Source organism: Xiphophorus maculatus, chromosome 18, assembly GCF_002775205.1.
Source record: "Xiphophorus maculatus strain JP 163 A chromosome 18, X_maculatus-5.0-male, whole genome shotgun sequence".
Lineage (NCBI taxonomy): Eukaryota > Metazoa > Chordata > Actinopteri > Cyprinodontiformes > Poeciliidae > Xiphophorus > Xiphophorus maculatus.
The window spans coordinates 7,551,176-7,571,177 of record NC_036460.1 but is presented as its reverse complement, the minus strand read 5'-3'; the positions used below and the strand labels follow the sequence as shown (position 1 = coordinate 7,571,177).

Sequence of the window (20,002 nt, the reverse complement as noted above, 5' to 3'; positions counted from 1 at the left end):
TGTTTCGATGCTCATCAATCTGAAATCCCTAATTTCAGTAAACAGATTGCTTTTATTAAATTTATAAATTAAATTTTTAATGTGGTACAAATGCACAACTATGAACCTCCCAAGAAACACTTGTCCACTTAAACTGGCAAATTGGGTAAGAAAAGATTTAATCAAAGAAGCAGCCAAGAAGCCCTCTGGAGGAGCTACAGAGATTCACAGCTCATGTTCCAAATGGCTAGTCTGCTACAAGCCATGTGGAAAAAAGAAAAGATTGAACTTTTTGCCCTACAAAACATGCAAAGGGCTGTATTCTGTAGAAAACAAATGCTGGAAAGCACCCTGAAAACACCGTCCCCATGGTAAAAATATTGTTGTAGCTGAAACATGCTGTGGGAATGGTTTCCCAGGGAACAGGGAAACTGGGCAGAGGTGAATACAAGGTAATCCTTAACTGAAACCTGTTAGACGCAGAATCAGAACCCAACACGGAGAAGAAACGTTCAGTTTTGCACCATAAATCTGGAAGAAGCTACGAGAAACTGCAAAACAATTGGAACACTGAGTTCTTTTAAATAAAGCTAAAAACTTGTTTAGAATTGCCTTTGATTCATAACTGGACGATCATTGTATATGATGATGATTATTCTTGATAAATTTGACACGACAAAGCTTATTTACTTGTTTCATAATTATGTTTTCATCGTGTTATGCACTTTGAACTGCCTCGTTGATGAAATGTGCTATACAAATAAACGTGAAACTTGAACGGGACAGAGTAATAAAAAGTTTGAGCGGCACGAATATTTTGGAAAACACTGTAACCGGAGGGACTTTGATTCATATACGTGGATAACTGTGTGTGTTCATGTTTATCCCCAGTTGCGTGTGTTTTTTAAACCACCGTCACTGGCTGAGGCAGACTGTGCTGCAGAATCAAAGACTTACAGAGCTGCTGTTTGTCATAGTGCCATTCCACTAAAACACACACACACACACACAGTGGGGCAGACGACGAGCGTTTTCCACTGGCCACACCAGACACCCCGGGCCACACTCCCCACACAGCACACCAAGTTCTGTGAGAGTTTTGGTATTTCCCATCAGAGGACTTTTATGTCCCCTCGCATCTGCTCACTCTTTTGCTCCATTCCTTCTGGACTAAATGTTCTAGATCATCACACCCTGCCTTTTAAATTGTGTCACAAGGCAAAATAGATTTCTTCAATGCTGAGACTTTTTTTCTTTTTTCCCAATCCTGTCATCAGGATGATGGAAGGGCCGTAACAGGACATCCCGGCGTCTGCACACACATTGCAGGCATTCCTTACTCCAGCACAGCTGAATAAAGCAGCACACTTAGCAGTCATGGGAGACGGAGACTCATGACTAGACTTTTCTCTCTTTGCCTTTTGTCATAACTACTGATGTGCAGCAGCAGGAAGAGGAGAAACGGGAGAGAAGCATTGGCGAAGCTAATCAAGGAAGGGCTGTCACGTACCCCAGATCATGAAAACTCGCCCAAAACAATTGGCTGAAGCGGTCAAGTCATTTAATTCAGGAATAATTGCATTCCGTGTTCATAGCTGACCGAATGGGCCTTTGGAGACTTTGAGAAGGGAAAGAAAGTGAGTAATACAAGTGCATAGAGGGACACAAGTTGATAATAATGTTGCAGTACCTCACTTAAAAAATTGCCATGAATCTGCATCTTAAAATAGCAACATTTCTTCAGCTCCTGTAATTTGCAGAGGTGTTATTAGAATGCATTATGTAAAACTTATGACATACAAACAACTTTTTTTCCTTATATCTTGCAAGTTTCCCCATTTCCAAGGAGCTTAGAGTTAAATGGCGTGATGACTATTTAACCCCTGAAGAACGGACAGAGTTTTTCATTTTGCACATTTGTTTTTATGTTCAATTAACTCGGTGTTCTCTTGAGTTTGAAAAACAAAGAAATTAAAAACTTTCATTACAATAATATGTACAGTTTAAACCAGATATTTGATTACATATACATATATTCAGTAAATTAGAATAAGTCAGTTCACTAAGTGAAATATATTATAAAGATTAATTACACAAAGACTGATTTTTTTCAGTTATGATTTTCTGATGAAAACATGACATTTTAGATCAGAATATTACATTGGAAGAAAATAAAACGTACAGAAGTGTGGGGTTTATGATTTTTTAATACCTGCCTTTTTTTCAAACGGTACTTTTAATCTGACAAAACAAGCCTCATTGGACTGCATATTATAATTTATTGAATATGACTTTACATACAGGAATAGCCAAAAGAGAACAACTTTTTGGTGCAAAATATTATAATCTGCTGGACCAAAAGCAAGATCTTGTAAAGATATGCCTGTAGTTTGTACGATACTATCATAATTCTGATAAAACTTAAATTGAAGTGTGTAGTCAAAATGGTCATGCTTAGATTTTGGGGGAAGCCTGAGAACATCCCAGCTGTAAAGTATAGGTGTGTCAGCAACATAGTGTTTGGGTGTTGAGCTACAGCAGTGACTGGTGAACTTAACAAAATAGATAGCATAATGATGAAAGAAACTACTGTGGAAATCCTGAAACAACATCTCTGAAAGCACAAATGGGTCTTCCAAATAGACAATGATTGTAGTAATACTGAATAATTTGCTACAAAGTGACTTAAGGACACCAGAGTCAATGTTTTTGGAGGAGCCATCACAAAGCTCTGGTTTCATTCCTATAAAAAACAGTGCTGAAGAAAGTTGTTCTAGCACAAACCTGACTCTGTTCCACCAGTTCTGTCAGGATTAATGGAGCAATATTTCCTGGGAAATGTTGTCAAAAACGAGTGAAAAAAGAAAAGAATTGACCTAAGTCATACAGTTGGTGTTTGATGAATAAAAATAATTTTGGTAATCCTAACTGACATAAAACAGGAAAAGTTTGATCTGATTTAATGTCAGGGAATGAGGGAAAAAAAGTTAGGTGCTTTTTTATAATGATTTTCAGATTCAAGGAAGTTTGTTGTGCTCTGACATTATTGTGTAATCAGAATATTCATCTAGTTAGTGAACGCATAGACAGTGACAGTAATTTGTGGCACGGGACTTATTTTGGAATTCAGAAGAAGTGATAGCTAAGATGAGTAGAAACAGAGGTGAAGGCAGTACAGAGGGTGCAGACTACAAACCAGATGTGAAGCAGTGACTCACGGCGGGCAAAAGGCTTGATGACGTTGGCTGCTATGCACGCTAAGCTCTGCGTGCGAGTGGGGGTGTGCGTGTGTGTGTATCGGTGTGCGTGCCGGGACTTCCAGCCTTTCCTCCAAAACAACAAGCTTTACGCAGGCACTGTAATGTCTGGGCAAGGCTCATTACTTCATGTTTAAATACGTAGAGAAAATGATGCGAAGGCAGAGCTGAAACTATTTTCTTAGGTTAAACGGTCACTTTAGCAGCACTTTGAGTCAGTGTGGAGTTTAAAATCAAACAAACAGGTGAAGTCCTGAGTGTTTTCTGACTTAGGCGTCAGAGTGCAGTGGAAGAGAAAGAGTGTCTCGCTTTCTGCGGTTTGCTCAGCAGACATTTACCCAATATTCTCGCTCTTTTGTTTGCCCTGTTTTTATAACGCTTCACTAGCTTCCTGCTCAAAAATTAGTTTTTCCACTGGTGGTGTCACTAAGCAACGTCAGAGCTTAGCATTAATGTGTCTGTAAGGAGGAAAGATTAGTCGGTTTCCTCCCTTTGAATTTGTGCTGGTTTAGACAAGACACAGAGTCAGGTGGAATGTGACTGCTGGGTATTTTTTTTGTTTTTTTTTCTACAATAGCCTTCTCTGTTTTCCTATGAGTCCACATTAGTTCAGGATGTGTTGCTCGTGTAAACCCACTGACATCTATTGAGTGTGTGCACGTGTGTTTTCTTTGGAAAGCAAACAGCATGGGATCGTTGAGTGACCTTAAAAACCTCTCTTCTCTCCTCATAAGTCAATTGTCAAGGCAAGCATGTTTTCAAGGGCCGCCACCTGTACGCACGGATTTACACTTCTGTGATAAAGCACATCTGAGGTGTTTTGGGAAAAGGGCAAATGTCCCTGTTTGTCTGCTCCTCATCATTTTTCCCCCTCTCTCTCCCTCTCCTGCAGAACTCCATTAGACACAACCTGTCCCTGCACAGCCGCTTCGTCCGCGTCCAGAATGAGGGGACAGGGAAGAGCTCGTGGTGGATGTTGAACCCAGAAGGCGGGAAAAGTGGAAAATCCCCACGACGCAGGGCTGCCTCCATGGACAACAACAGCAAGTTCTCCAAGAGCAGGGGAAGAGCAGCAAAGAAAAAGGTGCGTTAGTCAAGTACTTTTCCATGTGTAAAACAATTACTTACAGAAGTTCTGACACTGTTTAAATGAATTAAAATGTGTTATCGAAATAAGTGTTAGAAATTGGATCTGGTATAGCCAAAAGTAGCCAGTAAGAATATTTTTGAAGCCACATGTAGCATTTTGGACGAGGTTGCTTTGTGTAACAAAAAAATAATATGCCAAACTTGTTTTCTTTTTAGATACATCCAAAACTGAGTTACATCTAAAAATCTGTCAGTTTTCAATTGGTGAGCTCTGGTCAATGAGTGGTTGATCAAAATGATCGTCACTGATGCATTCAGTGACAAGAATTTTTAGAGATCGAATTTGATGTTTAAACATTTTCTGCTGGTATTGAAAACTATTTGCTCTATCAAGAAACATACAACACTTTTTATAGTTTTGTATGATTTAGTCCTTGGAAAAAGTCAGAATCAGCAGTTCTGACCTCAAAGAAAACCAGAAATTGGGTCAGGCAAGAAAAGCCTGACTTGAACATCTTAAGACTTAAAAATAAATAGTCTAGTGAACCTATGTTGAATTTATTTATAAATTAACTGACAGAACCAAAAGTGTGTCTAAGGATGTTTGTCAAAGATCAATTTTGGGACCAGTTCCTTTTTTGTACTAATATAAATAATAATAGGTCTACATCCAGCTATGGTTCTCTTCTTTGCCGAAGATAGAATTATTTAGTAGTGGTAGATTTCCTTTAGTTGACACTTGACTTCTTTTAAAGGTTTCTACTCAGATTAAGATAAGCACTTAATCCCATAAAGACAACAGTTTTTTTACATGTTTCTACCTGTTCAAGATCTACTAGCCTCCCAGATACAATATTAGAAGACACTCATTAGGAGAGTGTTTTGATGATAATTCAAAACACTCTATATAAAAACCTTAGACCAAATACGGGTTTTGATTTTAATTTACTTTCCCTTCTTCCTCGGAAACATTTAGCCAGGATCATATTCTTATTAGTTTTAGGTTATGCTTATATCAGTTACATGAAACACAAACAGTTTTAAAAACTGTACATGGTATACCGTGCTGCTTTACACCTTGTTATAAGCATGATAACTATTATCCACCCTTGCAAACTTTATGAGTTTGCAAGGGGCTCAAACATTCTTCTAGTGTAAATAACATTAAGTCTTTGGGAAAGGCTCCCAAGTAGAATTAAACAAAACTGCTCTATAAACATATACATTCTCCTTTGAACTTAGACTTATTTACTTTACCTAGAATATAATTACTTTTTGTGTAAATTAAATGAAAGTTTGAATTAATTTCTCTATTTCATTGCTGTACAGTGATAATCTCCCTTTGGTTTCTTCCTCATAGCTGTCCCTGCAGGGTGGCCCCGATGGCAGCGCAGACAGCCCAGGTTCCTATTCCAAGTGGCCCGGCAGCCCAAACTCCCACAGCAACGATGACTATGAAGCCTGGAACGGCTTCAGACCTCGGACCAGCTCCAATGCCAGCACCGTGAGCGGCCGCCTGTCACCGTTCGTGCCTGAGGACGACCTTGGGGAATCCGACGTGCACATGGGCTACCCTGGAGCTCCAGGATCAAAGATGACAGCCACACTGCCCAGCCTCACCGAGATGACTGGATCTCTGGGACACAGTTCTGAGAATGTCATGGAGAACCTCCTGGACAACCTGAACTTGCTGTCGCCCAACAACTCACAGGTCGGAGGGGGGGCGACGACCCCCGGCTCCTCCCAGTCCTCCCCCTCACCGATGATGCAGCCGAGCCCAGGTTACCCGGCCTACAGCTCCCCGAGCATGGGCTCGCAGTCGCAACAGGAGTTCCACAAGTGCGTCTACGGCCAAGCTGGGATGAACACCTTGCCTTCCATGCCTCTGCAGACTCTGTCAGAAAACAAGTCCAGCTTCGTGCCCAGCATGGGGCAGTACAGCTGCCCCGCCGGGCTCCTGAAGGAACTGCTGACATCAGACACCGACCAGCACAGCGAGATGATGCCGTCAGTGGACACAGTGGTGTCTCAGTCCAGCGGGAGCTGCATGCTGCCACCGTACAGCAGCAGCCAGCACGCAGCCAAACTCATGGCAGGAGGGAACGCTCACCCGCACGGTCTCTCTCACCCCCACAACGTGCATAGCCAAGGCCAGGCCTCGTCACCAGCTATGAATGGCCGCTTGCTCATGTCACTGAGCTACAACGGGGGCGGCGCGCGTCTACCTGTCACCAAAAGTCCCATGCAGATGCCTTACGGCCTCCCTGGGCACCTTGGTGGGGGAGGCATGCCCGGCAGCTTCTGTCCTCTCAACACCAACGGATACGGTCGAGCGGGCATGTCCGTACCATCGCACATGGAGAAACTTCCAAGTGACCTGGACGACATGTCCATCGAGAAGTTTGAGATCGACATGGAGAGGGTGCTCCATGAAACACTCATGGACGGCGACTCACTGGACTTCAACTTTGAGCCAGTTGTGACCCAACAAGGTTTCCCACACGGAGTGAAGACCACTACACACAGCTGGGTGTCTGGGTAGAAAGTGAAGGCAATCAGAGATTTACTCAACTGACACAATGCTGTTTAGGCAAAGAAAGAAAATTAAATATGAGATTAAAGTTTCGTATCCAAAAAAAATTAAAAATAATGCAGCGACATTTCTGCTCCAAAATTATATTTTCAGGCAACGTTATTTCTGCAGACCCTTTATGGACATGTCAACTTCAGAGCCAATGAAGACAAGATCAGGATTTTCTCCAAGTGCCAAACATTTTGCCTTAACGAGAGTCGAACTGAAACACAAACAATGTCTTGAAAAGGGCTAATACCCCTTAAACATTTTCATGTTTTACCACATTACAATTACATACTCAATTATATTTCACTGGAATTTCATGACAAAAACCAACACAATTTAAGAGTGAATGCGACAAAAAAAAATTGTTCAAGATGTTTTTGAGTAAACAGGACTGAAAACGTTGAAGTACCACCTTTCATTGCAATCACTTCTCCAGATCTTTTATTAATTTTTACACATTTGGAGATTGACATATTTAGAGACTGATATTAATTTGCTCATTCATCTTTGTAAAATAGCTCAAGCCCAATAAGATTGGATGGAGAACATTTGCAAATTTTCAGGTGTTGACACAGACTCTCAATTGGATTTTATTGTTGTACTTTGACTGGTCCTTTCTAAAACATGAATATGCTCCATTCTAGCTTTGAAAGCAGATTGAGGATTGTTTTCCTGTTGCTAGGTCAACTTCTTCCACAGACTCAAGTCTTCTGTAGACTCCAGCAGTATTGCTTTCAGTATCCATTTCCCCAACATGGCTCAAAAAAGGCATCCCGACAGCATGATGCTGACAGCATCATGTTTCAGTATGCATATATTTTCCAGAGGTGATTGGCAGTATTAGAATTCCTTCATAATTCATGCTTTGTATGTATGTCAGAAAGTTTAAGTCTAGTTTTAGTCATACCTGACCAGAGCGACGACGTCAGTAAATCTGTCCCTTTACTTGTGGCAAATTTTAAACATTGCATTGCTGTCTTTCAACAATAGCATTATAATTGCCATTTATCCATAAAGGCCAAATGTGATTCTCTCACCTGGACTGTGGTATCTGTAACTCTTGCAGACTTGGGCTTCTTTGTATTTGCATGTGATGAAAAAAAGAAACAATATTGCGTTAGAGCTTTTAATGTTGTTTTATGAATTAATTCTGATCCCTGCTCACTGGCTTGTTGGGCATGTTGACTCTTGATTTTTATGATGCTCTAAATAAACAGGTGGACTCTATTTAGTGATTAGGTGGAAGCTTTCAATTGGACTGGATTTAATTTAGGGATGTCAGACTAAAGGTGGCTGAATACAAAAGCACACAACACTTTTCAGCTTATGTCTGAAACAGTTTATAAACTTTGAGTTGTTTTCATTCCACTTAACATTTATGTACATTTTGTGTTGGTCTGTTGCATAAAATCCCAGTAAAAACACATTGAAGTTTGTTTTTGTAACCTGACAAAAAGTGGAAAAAGTTATAGGGGTATGAATACCTTTGCAAGGCGCTGTATTTCCAGTTTACACGCAAAAGGTTACGGACACTGCCAAATACATCTCATCAGCAGCAGCAGCACAACAATCAGAAGATGGGCACCTTCTCAAGCAGTTTGTAATGTTCCATCAGTCAAGCTTTTTGTACCAAATAACTGATTTCAGCTTCTGACGAAGGATGAAGGTAACGCGTCTTGTGTGTTTTGGAACTGAAGTGCTTAAAAATGAGAGATTTCTCGGTGGACTCAGAATGATACGAACATGCTTGTTGCCTGAGTGTACATAATGTAATCGAACAGTTTGCAATATTTGCTCCTTGTTTTGTTTTTTTTCTTGTTTTTTTTTATTGAGTTTGTAAATACTGTTTACAGAAAGGAAATGAAAATCAAACCAGCAGAAGTGAGCTCAAAAATAAAAATGAAAACTGGATCTTTTAATTACAAGTTGGGTGAACAGGTCAATCAGGCTGAGTTCTTGTACATACTTTGCAAATGTATATTAAAATGAAGCAGTACATGTTTACTAGATATAGTATATATTTGTGAGCTAAGTTATTTGAGGTTAATATACATTTACGCTGGTGCACAAACTGCACTCGGGCGTTGGAATCGTTCTGAGTTATTCGTCACTCTGAACCTTAATACCACAGGGGCCTATTTGTAGTGCCTGAAAATGTAGATTTTGACTGCAGGCTCAGATAATATTGTAAATGTCTACGGTCAAGGAGATGCTCAAATACAGCAGTCTTGAAGAGAAAAAAAATATTTTTAATTTCCGTTTGCTTTTCTGGAGCTCAATTTTTTTTAAAAAAAGTTGTAAAATGATGTTGCTGAGGTTTACTGAACACACGTTTAGTGCTGTGAATGTTACTAGCTCCAGACAGTTTGGATGAAAGAAATTTCCTAGCGCTGCTGTCATTTTCACGCAAATAACCAGCCTGTGCCAGAGCTTTGTTGTGTTTTCTTTCTGGTGTCAAAGGTTAGAGTTGATCCAAAGGAGCCCTCTGATGCTGTCTTTACGAACAGCCTTACTTCTCTTAATCTGCCCTCTCCTACCTCTGCTTATTGTTGTCTCTTTAAATATTTACATGTCTTGATGGCACCTAATTTTTGTTTATTAAAAGGTTTACTAAATTTATTGTCCCTAAAAAAAATGCCACTGAGTGTTAGTCTGATCTTAAGCTTGTATATTTGCATTTTCTCGCTGATCGCTGGACTAACAGACATTTCATCTTATGTAGAGTCAAAAATGTGAATTTGTCTGAGAACATGACTTCATCCGATGAAGTCGGCTCATTTCATGGCGAAAAGGCAAAGAGGATCAGGAATGAAAAGGAATTTGATAAACTAAGTTTGACAGCAACTTTAGTAGTGGGATTTACAGTGCAACCCACAATTATTGGCAACACCTGGTAAAGCCTTGTGTAACAATTCTTTTTTGCAGCTGCAGCATAATTTCATTTAGATTTTTTTTTTAAATCCAACCATTAATTTAACTACATTTATTTAGTAGAGTAAGCTTCCCATATTAAAAAAATTATAGTTTTAACAACTGTGAAACTTAGAAAAAGCCTTTACTTATTTTATTTAATTTATTTGTGAAGGCAAATGTATAGTGATCATCACAAACCAGGACGTTACCACAAAAGAATGTTAAGAGATAAACCTGTTGTTAATCAACATAGTTTATTTTTACAGTTCCAACCTGTTTATGAGTTGCAACAGATTCACGTAAATCTAAATGAACTTTAATCGTCTTAAATGAAGTTTGTTATAGAAAGGTTAAAATTTATATTTAATGGTAATATAATGAAATGTAGGTTTTACACTAAATTCACTTACAAGTACTGCTTTAAATGGCACTCATATGGAGATGGTTATGTTTTTCAAATATCTTAGCAACTTAACCTTTGATCCCCATAAGTTCACATGACATTCTTATCATTTTTAGATTACTTTCATATCATTTTAAGGTTTTTTGTTGCACATGTTTACCAGGGTTGCAAAATTGTGGAGGGTGCTGTATCTGGAGCATGACAAGAGTTAATCTCGTTTTCTTGAGGACTCTGCGTTTGCCGGTTTTTATATCGCCTTTTTTGACATGACTTCAGCTTTAGAAACACAGATAAATGTTCTGTGAAAACTTCAGTTTGAGCATGTAAATGTAGTAACATCTCAGTACAGCTGAATAGTCAAATCTTAGAAGACTAAAGCTAAATTCTTAACCCTTTGCAAAAAGCAGAGAAGCCCTCAAAGAAGCTGCTGCTTAGCCTACATGCCAGGCATTGCCTTTCCTTAACCCAAACATGCCATTATATGTACTATAGCCAAATTTGCCTTTGAAGTCAAAGCGATATATTCAACGTCTCCATCATGTGATGTGTTTAAAATCATATATATAATTTTTATGTGAAAATGTATAAATATATTTGTGCCGGTCACTCAAGTCAGGATTAACTGTATTAAATCTATGTAGATTTACTCTAAAACTACAGAGCTGTACTAAGTAAATTATATCTCTACATTTTCAGATGATTGAATCTATGCATTGTATTCCTTAATTCTATGTTGCCGTTATATTTTCTCCTTTTTTTCCCCCTTGAACTTTTAACAAAAATATTTTAATGTAACATAACCCTGTGATGTTATGGTGTTGTTCTTGTCAAAACGTTATGTTCCTGATAGTTATATGGGGTGGGGGGTGAAGTTTATTTAGAAAATAGATGATGCAGTGATCGATATGCTAAGCTTTTAACTATACTGTTTTTACTGAAATTATCAAAGGTTTTTAGAAAAATAGCAACAAAAGCAAATTACTTTAAAAAACTTGTGAAGTTATATTGCATTTTGAAAATGAAATACACAATATTTATTCATCAGAGAAGTCCTGCTCAAAAGGCATGTTTTGGACCAATTTAGATGATGCACTTTTACTTACATTTATTACAAAGGGCTCCTCGTAACAAGAGGAAGAATTCCCATGTTATTGTTTAGAGTCAAAATCTGTTACATTTACTTTAAAAAAAACTGAAATTGTGAAGTCTGATTTGTAATGATAAGAAATTGTAATATTGTTTGATATCAATGTTTTCAGATCTAAATAAATGTACTTCTGTGTAAAATATGCGTCGGAATTGTCATTCTGTGGGCACAAAAGTTGCTTGAAATCTTGTTTTAGTTTGGTTCATCTCAAGAAAATGAGATGACATGTAAAGCTCAATAAAAGTTCAAACCCTTGAACTTTTTCACATTTTGTCACATGATAACCAAACATTTCTATCTTTTGGGGTTTTATCAGACAGAGCAATACACAGTGGTGGTGCACATACACACATGGTCAACATCGTCTGTACACCTCTGTTTCTGAATGAAAATTCCACAATGGTCACTGAAATAACTTGAAACTGACAAAAGAAATAATTAATAAACATTTAACAAAAATTAACTAATGAAAATCAGACATTACTTTTGAAATGTGTGTGGACACAATCATTTTCTATAACTTAATAGATCTATAACTTAATATTTTGTTGCACAGGGTTTTTTTTTTTAAAGAAATCGAGCAATTTCTGTATCTGTTGAGTTCAGCACTTGTCCACAGGTGTTGTGGTCCACTCCTCAGGGGCAAACTACTCCATTGTCTCAGATTTCAAGGGTGCCTTCTCCAGATGGTGTGTTTCATCTCTTTCCACAGACCTTCATTAATGTTTAGATCTGTTCAATGTCTTGCTTTTAGCTATTCTTGGGAGTTTTAAGTTGTGTTTTGGGTCATTATTCTGTCGGAACACCCATGATCTGTAACTGAGACCAAACTTTCTGACACTAGGCAGACACTCTGTCTTTAAGGCCATGAGATTTCATCGTACCCTGCACAGATTCAAGACGCTCTGTGCCAGATGTAGCAAAGCAGCCTCAGATCACAACCAAGCTTTCCTCCTTTATCATCTTCCGTGAAGTACACTTCAGCACAAACGGCGACAGATTCACACCATCTCTATGGTGGTGACAGCATCATGCTGCGGGGAAGCTTTTTTCAGGAGACAGGTAAGCAGGTTAGACTTAATGGAAAGAAGGCTGGAGTTAAATACAAAACAATTCTGGATAAAAACCTGTTATAGTCTGTAAATTGCTTAAGACTAAGGAGACAACATCATACAGCTGCAGCAAACAATTTCACAGATGTCTGGTAGTACCAACAACCTTTTCAGCATGTCAGTGTTCTTCTTAGGCATTCTAACAAGCCATCATTTGATCCAGGTGCATTAAACCAGGGAGAGAACTAAAACATGCAGGATGCCGGCCCTCGAGGACCGACTTTGGGCACCCCTGCTCTAGGGCATTAATTCTGAAACTTCTTGACGTTTCCTTGTTTCAACACGCCTGATCAAGCTGGTAAAGAACAATAAACAAATAAAATTTCAGTCTTCAGAAAAGCAAAAGTAGTTTTACAAAGTATTGGCTTAAACAGCTCCATAGAGTATAGGAAACTGGAAAGAAGTTAATGTCACACAGGCATACGAGATCTGCCTGCAAAAATGGAAGATTTAAACCACATGCAGAGACTTCTTTTTTTCCCAAAAACAGAAAAATCAGAAATCATGCTTTGCTCCCATTTCTGGCGTCTCATTGCTTCCCTATAATGATTCCTCCTGGCTTTTTCTTACAGCCACATTCCTCACTATGCACCCCCTACCCATGAACTCATTCACCCCAGACAGCAAAATGCACAGCCTCTGTGGCCCCATTGCCTTTGACTTTGACTTGAGTAATAGATAACCCAAAACTATAAGCCACCGGGGACTAGTCATCTGAAAATCCCTGGCTTAGAAAAAGACTTAGTCCCATTCCTGCATTTTATGTTTAACAAAAACATTTAAATATGGTTCCCTACTAAATCCCTGTGGCGTGATAAAGAAGCTTGAAAAACCTTTGGAGCCAACTTGTATGAGTCAGCCTAGGTAGTGACTTTCAGAGAGGTGGCAAATGCATACTTCACCCCCCATTTGTCCAGGAAATAACATAGTGTGTGTATTTCTTTATAATGCAAAGAAATGTGAGCCGACTTTTGGTGTCAGAGCAAAGTGGGAGGGAGGCTGGAGAAAAGAAAATGCGTGTGAGCACATAGCTGAGGAATGTGGGCGTGAACTCCTGCCAAAGGCATATGTGATCCCTACATACCCCTGGGTGCCAGGAGACAAAATGCGGTTGGATGACTGGGGCCGTGTCAGGACACAGACGTAGTGTGAGTGTTTCCTTCAGCTCCTGCTTTGAATTGAAAGAAAATAAATAGAGTGCTGTCACTGTTTTGTAATGCAGTAAATTGTGGCCATTAGGAGATTCCCAGTAAATAAATCTTCCATCTTCAAGTGCTGATGCCGTGACTATCTGTTCAATTTAATTTCCACACTGTCAGTTGGGAATGTTGTAGGAACACATTTATGGCGGATTAAAACGTCAGCTTTCAACTGGACAGATATGAATTTACTGTTAAAATTGTTTCATTACACTGAGAACCGAAATGGAAACTCTGTCAAAAATGTTTGAAGTTATTCAAAGTTAGTGGCGGTTTTTTGGAATCGAACCTCGGCATGGATGGATGGATTTTATCCATTTGTTGACAATCTTCAATTGTCTTTTATTTGTATAAAGGATTTTTTTACACCCGTCTTCTGAATGATCCCTTTGTATATTGAGATCACTTTGATCCTTTATGACCTCTCTGCAAATTAATGGTGCAAATGTAAATAAGTAGCATGAGACAAATCTTAAAAAATCAAAGGAAGTTTATATCAGGTTAATCAGATAAGAAAAACAACATGAAAAACAACATAAGAAAAACAAAACTTGTATAAGTTTGAAGAGGAGAACAATAATGCAATGCTATGATGACATGTCTTTCTTGTTTTAGTTTTGAATACTTAAGGATTTGCTTATTTGGTTGAATTATTCACAATGTATCTTATTAAAGGTGAAAAACATTTTTAAAGGATTTGAAATGCATAAATATTTTTGTGTCCATTTTTATGACAAAAAAAAAAAACCCTGCAGAAAAAGTTAAGATCCTGCATCATCCCACATTATCTATGTGCTGCATCCGGTCTTAACAGGTTAAAATGTGAAAACACAAAGCATTCTTTGGCAACTTTTTTCTTCTTCTTGTGTGCTATGTCAAACATATCTTTCCCAGGTCTCTTACAAGCCTGAACGTGCATAAGACAGTGTGTGCTCATGGAGATCCGTTGGGATTGACACAAATAAGTCTCACAGAGGCATCAGGCCCAAAAGACATGGATCAAATGGGAACATGTTACCAGCGAAGTGCCAGTGTGGAACACAGAAATCACCACCTTTTAAAGACCCATGGTTCATTTATGAAAAAATAACTGAGAAGAATTGTTTTTTTCCATTTAACTTGACAAAAATATTGGATTTAAAAGTATGTTTTTTTTTTTTTTGTTTGTTTGCAATTTCTCTATTTTCTTTCTTTTTTTCCCCACTCACCATACTCAAAAGCAAGTGCTAGATTTTTATTTTTAGAAAGAAAAATTCCACTGGCTTATGTTTCAAAAAGTCTCATATCACTCTTTCTTCAATATTCAGCAAACATTGGTAAAGTTTTCTGCTGGCTGCATTTTTAACAGACTGGACAGTCAAACTAGATGAAATTATGTAAAATATTGAAGAGCTTTTCATTTCTTCAATATTTGTACTACTCTACGAGGAATAAAAGATACACATGCAGGCTAACTTGCCAGTTTTTTTTTCTTTTGGCACATGTACATTTTTTTGTTTGGCATATGTCTTTCAGCATAAATCTGCATAAAGTGTATCACTTCAGAATATCTTATTGAGATCAGATTGGATGAAGAGCATCTGAGAGCAATTTACAAGTCTTTCCCTACATTCTCTATCAGATTTATGTCTGTACTTTGACTGTGCTATACTAACACATGAACACGAACTGATTAAAACCATTTCATTGTTCCTTTCGCTGTACGCTTAAAAGTCCAGGATTACCCTACATTTTGCTCTATCCATCTTGCCTTCAACTTTAATCACCTCTCTGTCCCTTCTGCAGAAAATCACCCTCACAGCATGATTTCCCCATCACTGATCTGCATCTGGATGTGGCACAGTGTTAGTTTTATGCCACACATAATCTTTGGTGTGAAGGCTAAAGAGTTTCATTATGCTTTCATCCACCCAGAGCACCTTTTACCAACAAAAGAAACATTTGTTATGCTTCCTGCAGGGCATCCACTGGATTTTTATCAGACTAAAAGAGGGAATGAATGCAAAAGTACTTCACATTTTTTAGCTTTTTGTTTACAAGAACCATTTAAAACCATGTATCCTGTCCCTTTTAGGTTAAAATGATAGAGTAATTGAGGTTGCTCTGTCAAATAAAATCTGAGTAAAATATGTAGACGTTTGTGGTCATAGGGTGACAACGCCTGAAAATGATTAATGAGTAGGAAGGCTTTTGTAAAGCACAGTTTTAAAGTTTTCACTGCCTAAATGTATGAAGCACTGTAGAAAACTAATGCTGCATTACAAGACATCAGTCAGTCCAACAGCGACTGCTCTGGAGCCAGCAAATGGTATAAAAAGACAGAAACACACAGAACTGGAAAAAGAAAAGGAGAAACAGATGTAGTTCTGCTGTTTAAAGTTAAAAGGAGACAGCACAACATGGTGGTGTGATTTGTGTCCCAACGTGACCTTTTCTGCAGCACAGATAAGACGCCTAACAGGCATGACATACGCATACTGATCTGATTCTGTCTTCGTCTCCTTCACTTTTTTTTTCTTATCTTTACAGTTTGTGACCGCGGTGCCCACCATCGCCGTTCTCCCCTTTGTAATTTATGCTTCGCTAGAACTGATTAGCCCCATATGAGTCAAGCTTCCAGGTTGGTTACATTCCACATCAGTCTTAGCTCCTTGCTGCCTTTGTACTGTGCCCCTGTTTAATACCTCCAGCAGTATTTCAGTATCTATCATCAAGGCATAAGATATACATCCCAGAGAGCTTTGTTTATGTCGTGTGATGCACGTAGTGCCGGGTAATGGTGCCAGACAGAGGAGAGTCTGTGCGTGTCTCACTGAGAACCAAAAAATGTCAAACCCAGCCCACTGACATCTCAAGAGGGGGTTCATTAAGGGAGTTTCTGTCTTACTTGCAAACCCAGTGGTGCTGAGAAGAAAACGGACAGATGTGAATTTAAACTGTTCATATCTGATGGATTAAATTTGACCGTCTGAGAATATCTTATGACTAAGTCAGCATTGCACAGAGACAATGGGAGCCCTTTTTCTCCAGCTATACCACAGGCAATGGTTGCTAAAGTCAGTCTTTGTGTTGCTAAAAGCTGTTACTACATGTAATGGGTGTCTATTTGCGGCTGTTCGCTCTGCCTGCCAATGGATCGCCCACAGGCATATTCCATGATTTATAAGAAAAATGCCCCTCTCCACCCAAGCCTGGGTTTGAGGTTAGCTGTGACTGGCACGCGACTCATGGCATTTCCTCTAGAGTGATAGTAGGAAAGTCAAGAGAGTCACACACTGGCAGTGTCAAGAATAAACAAGATCTTGAAAAGAGAGCAGGATGTAAACAGTGAAAGCTGTGTGGCATAGCTGCAAAAAAAACTACAAGGAGGGAAAGAAGGGGGGAAATCTGGTTTGTTGACAATACCTCGCTAAAGTATTCTTACTTTTTAAACTTTTTGTGTTTTATTGGAACATATTAGATAGACCAAAATGAAGTTTTAGGTATTTGGAAAAAGGGAGGAAAGTAATAGTTTTCACATGTGTGAACAGATAAAAAGTGCTATGCATTTGTAATCAGCCTCACAAGTCAACAATGCGAACCACACTTTGCAGCAGCTTTATCTGCAAATCTTTTAGGGTTTTTCTCTACCAGCTTTGTGCATCCAGAGATGAGCTTTCTGCTCATTGTTTCGCAGAATAGCTCAAGCTTAGTCACACTGGATGAATTCTTCCTTCTTTCTACTGATTCGGAACTGAATTTAGGTCTGTACTTTGATTGGGTAATTCATCATGTGAATATGCTTTGATCTAAACTATTGTATTTTAGCTTCTTCTTTACGTCTTCACTAAGCTCACACTGCTCTCTTCCTTATAGCTATTATTTGTTCCGATTATTTTTCAACCATACATGGGGTTGGTCATTAAGGCCAAACAGTTTTTCTTTGGTCAGCACAACTTTTTCGGCATGATGCCCTGTGGAAAAATCTTTTTTGTGGTTATTTTTTTAGCAATGACTTTCTTCTTGCCATTCTTCTGAAAGAAACGAGATTTGTGGAGACGACAACAAATACTCTCTCTCAACTTATTTTTCCATTTGTAGTTTGCAGTTGTTCAAAACTGAAAATGGACTGAATGAGTGTTCCATGAGATGTTAATTGTCTGGGATATTGTTTTAATAATCCAGTCTGTTTTAAACTTTTCCATTGCTTCAACCCTGAATAATTTGCTGTGTTTCTCAGTCTGAATGATTCTGTTTGTTCACTAATGTCCTCCTATAAACTTCTGATGCTTTCACAGAACAGCTACCTATACTGAGAATAGATTGTGCAGGTTTCCCCATGTTTACTAATTCTGTAGGATTTAGAGGCCCTTGGTTACACTAAACTTCATTTAGTTCAGTGTAACCAAAACTGATACATATCAGATATTGGGGTAATGATTGGGTTACATGGAGACAGATGACTAGCTATGGTGACCCCTAAAGGGAAAAAGCTGAAAGGAAAAGAAGACTAAAAGGCATATAAATACCAAAAATTAATGTATTTTTTCTTCCATGTCATGTAGTATGCTACATTTTGTAGGTTGAATCCATATAATTCCAGTGATACATTGGTTGCTAAGTGACATAATGTAAAGTAAAAAAATTCATCTCAATGCTGTTGTAAAGCATCTTTAAATAATACAGATGCTCATCTTTGGAAACATAATAAACATCATATGCTTAAGAGTATATCATAAAATGGAATAAAAGAAACAGTTGAATAGAAGGATTAAAAATAAATATTGGCTGAAAATATTCAGGGGGAAAAGTAAAAGATCACAACGCACTTTGTTTAATGTGTTTTCCGAGTTTTAAATAGATCACATATTTTCCTACTTGAAATCTGTGTATATTTTTAACTGTGAACAGCAGTATCCACTCACATTGTGTGGTCCGTCTTATAAAATAAACGTAAAGAGTAAACATTGGCTCTACGTTTTTGTCATTCAGGGAAGAAAAACAAATTCATAACTTTTCGACACAGACTGCATCTTCACACTTAAACAAAAAGTAAAAACCACAAGGTCTCAAGATTGCAGTGTGTGATGATAACTTGGGGTTTAGTGCATGAAATTTGAAGGAAAGCGGCTCAATTTGCATTTTGCGTAGCAACCTAATTCCCATACACTAACAGAGTGGTGCTAGTCTTTTTTTTTGCCTGCCTTGAGATGTTTAGACTGACAACGATCAGCTGTGGTTCTTCAGTTTCCACAGAAAGATGTCCGTTCTCACTGAAAGGAACACCCTTTTTACCATGTTTTTCCCATATTTTTTCTATTTTGCTGTGGGATAATACATCACTACTATAAAGTATACAAGTCTTCTTCTGAGACATGCACATGGCAGATTATGCACGCATTAGTTGTTGTGCAGAAGACTTGGGCTTGACTTCATCTAAACTAGCCTAGAAAGAAAAACTGCAAAAAGTCCCAAAATATGACCCCAATATTCTTAATAAATCACCAAAAATGTAACTGAAATAGCTTCCCTCTAATGTCTGCCATGTGTCATCAAGAAAGTGGGATGATGCAAAAATGCTTCTGCCAACTCCTAACTTTTTCACATTTTTTCCTAGTCTAACATCAAATGTTAATGTATTTTAATGATATTTAATGAACAACACAAATTAACACTCAATTGTAAGAACATAAATTACAGCGGCTTTCACGTGAAAACCTGAAATCATCCCCAACACATTATCCTGCCATTATTATGATTCTGCTAGTATGGTGAATTCAGTTTTTTTGTGCCTTTTTTGCCATACTGTGCTTTGCCATATAGATCTAAACATTCAGTTTTTGCGTCATTTGACCAGAACACCTTATTAAACTAAGGCAAATGGTTACCCTTTTGCTTATTCAAAGGAATCAGAGCAATCTGGATAAAAATGTACACCAAGCCTTTTAGGTTTGCATTTGAAAACAAGAAAAAAAGAAAGAAAAAGCACTGAAATTTGTGATTGTAAAATGACAAAATGTAAACGCGTTCAAAGGGATATGAATACATTGTCAAGGCCATGTATTTAAAATGTTCAGAAGATGTTTTTTTTTTTTTTTTCATCAAGATTTGATTTACAGGACATCTGTCAGCCTACATAGGATTTTAAAGACTATTATATTGAGTTTTTAAACATAAATTAATCTAACTGAGAAAATCCCTTAGGTATTATTTAACAGTTTGCCATATTCCATGTGTTTCAGTTGCTAGAGACAAGATATAGACAGTTCCCTGCTGCCCCAGAGGCTCATTCACTCACTGATGAAATTATTCATGAGAGCATTTAATTCTGTGTCCCTTCTAC

The 20,002-nt window shown here is 38.2% G+C and overlaps 1 protein-coding gene across 1 annotated transcript in view; it reads left to right on the top strand.

The window, feature by feature from the left end:
- The window catches only part of foxo1 (forkhead box O1), a 35,268-nt gene extending 23,731 nt beyond the window's left edge, over positions 1 to 11,537 (top strand). Inside the window, exons 2-3 of the mRNA XM_005796824.2 lie at positions 4,129 to 4,320; positions 5,686 to 11,537. Of these exons, the coding sequence (XP_005796881.1) occupies positions 4,129 to 4,320; positions 5,686 to 6,867 (1,374 nt within the window). The 3' untranslated portion in view covers positions 6,868 to 11,537. The remainder of the gene's footprint in view (positions 1 to 4,128; positions 4,321 to 5,685) is intronic.
- Positions 11,538 to 20,002: the final 8,465 nt, after the last annotated feature.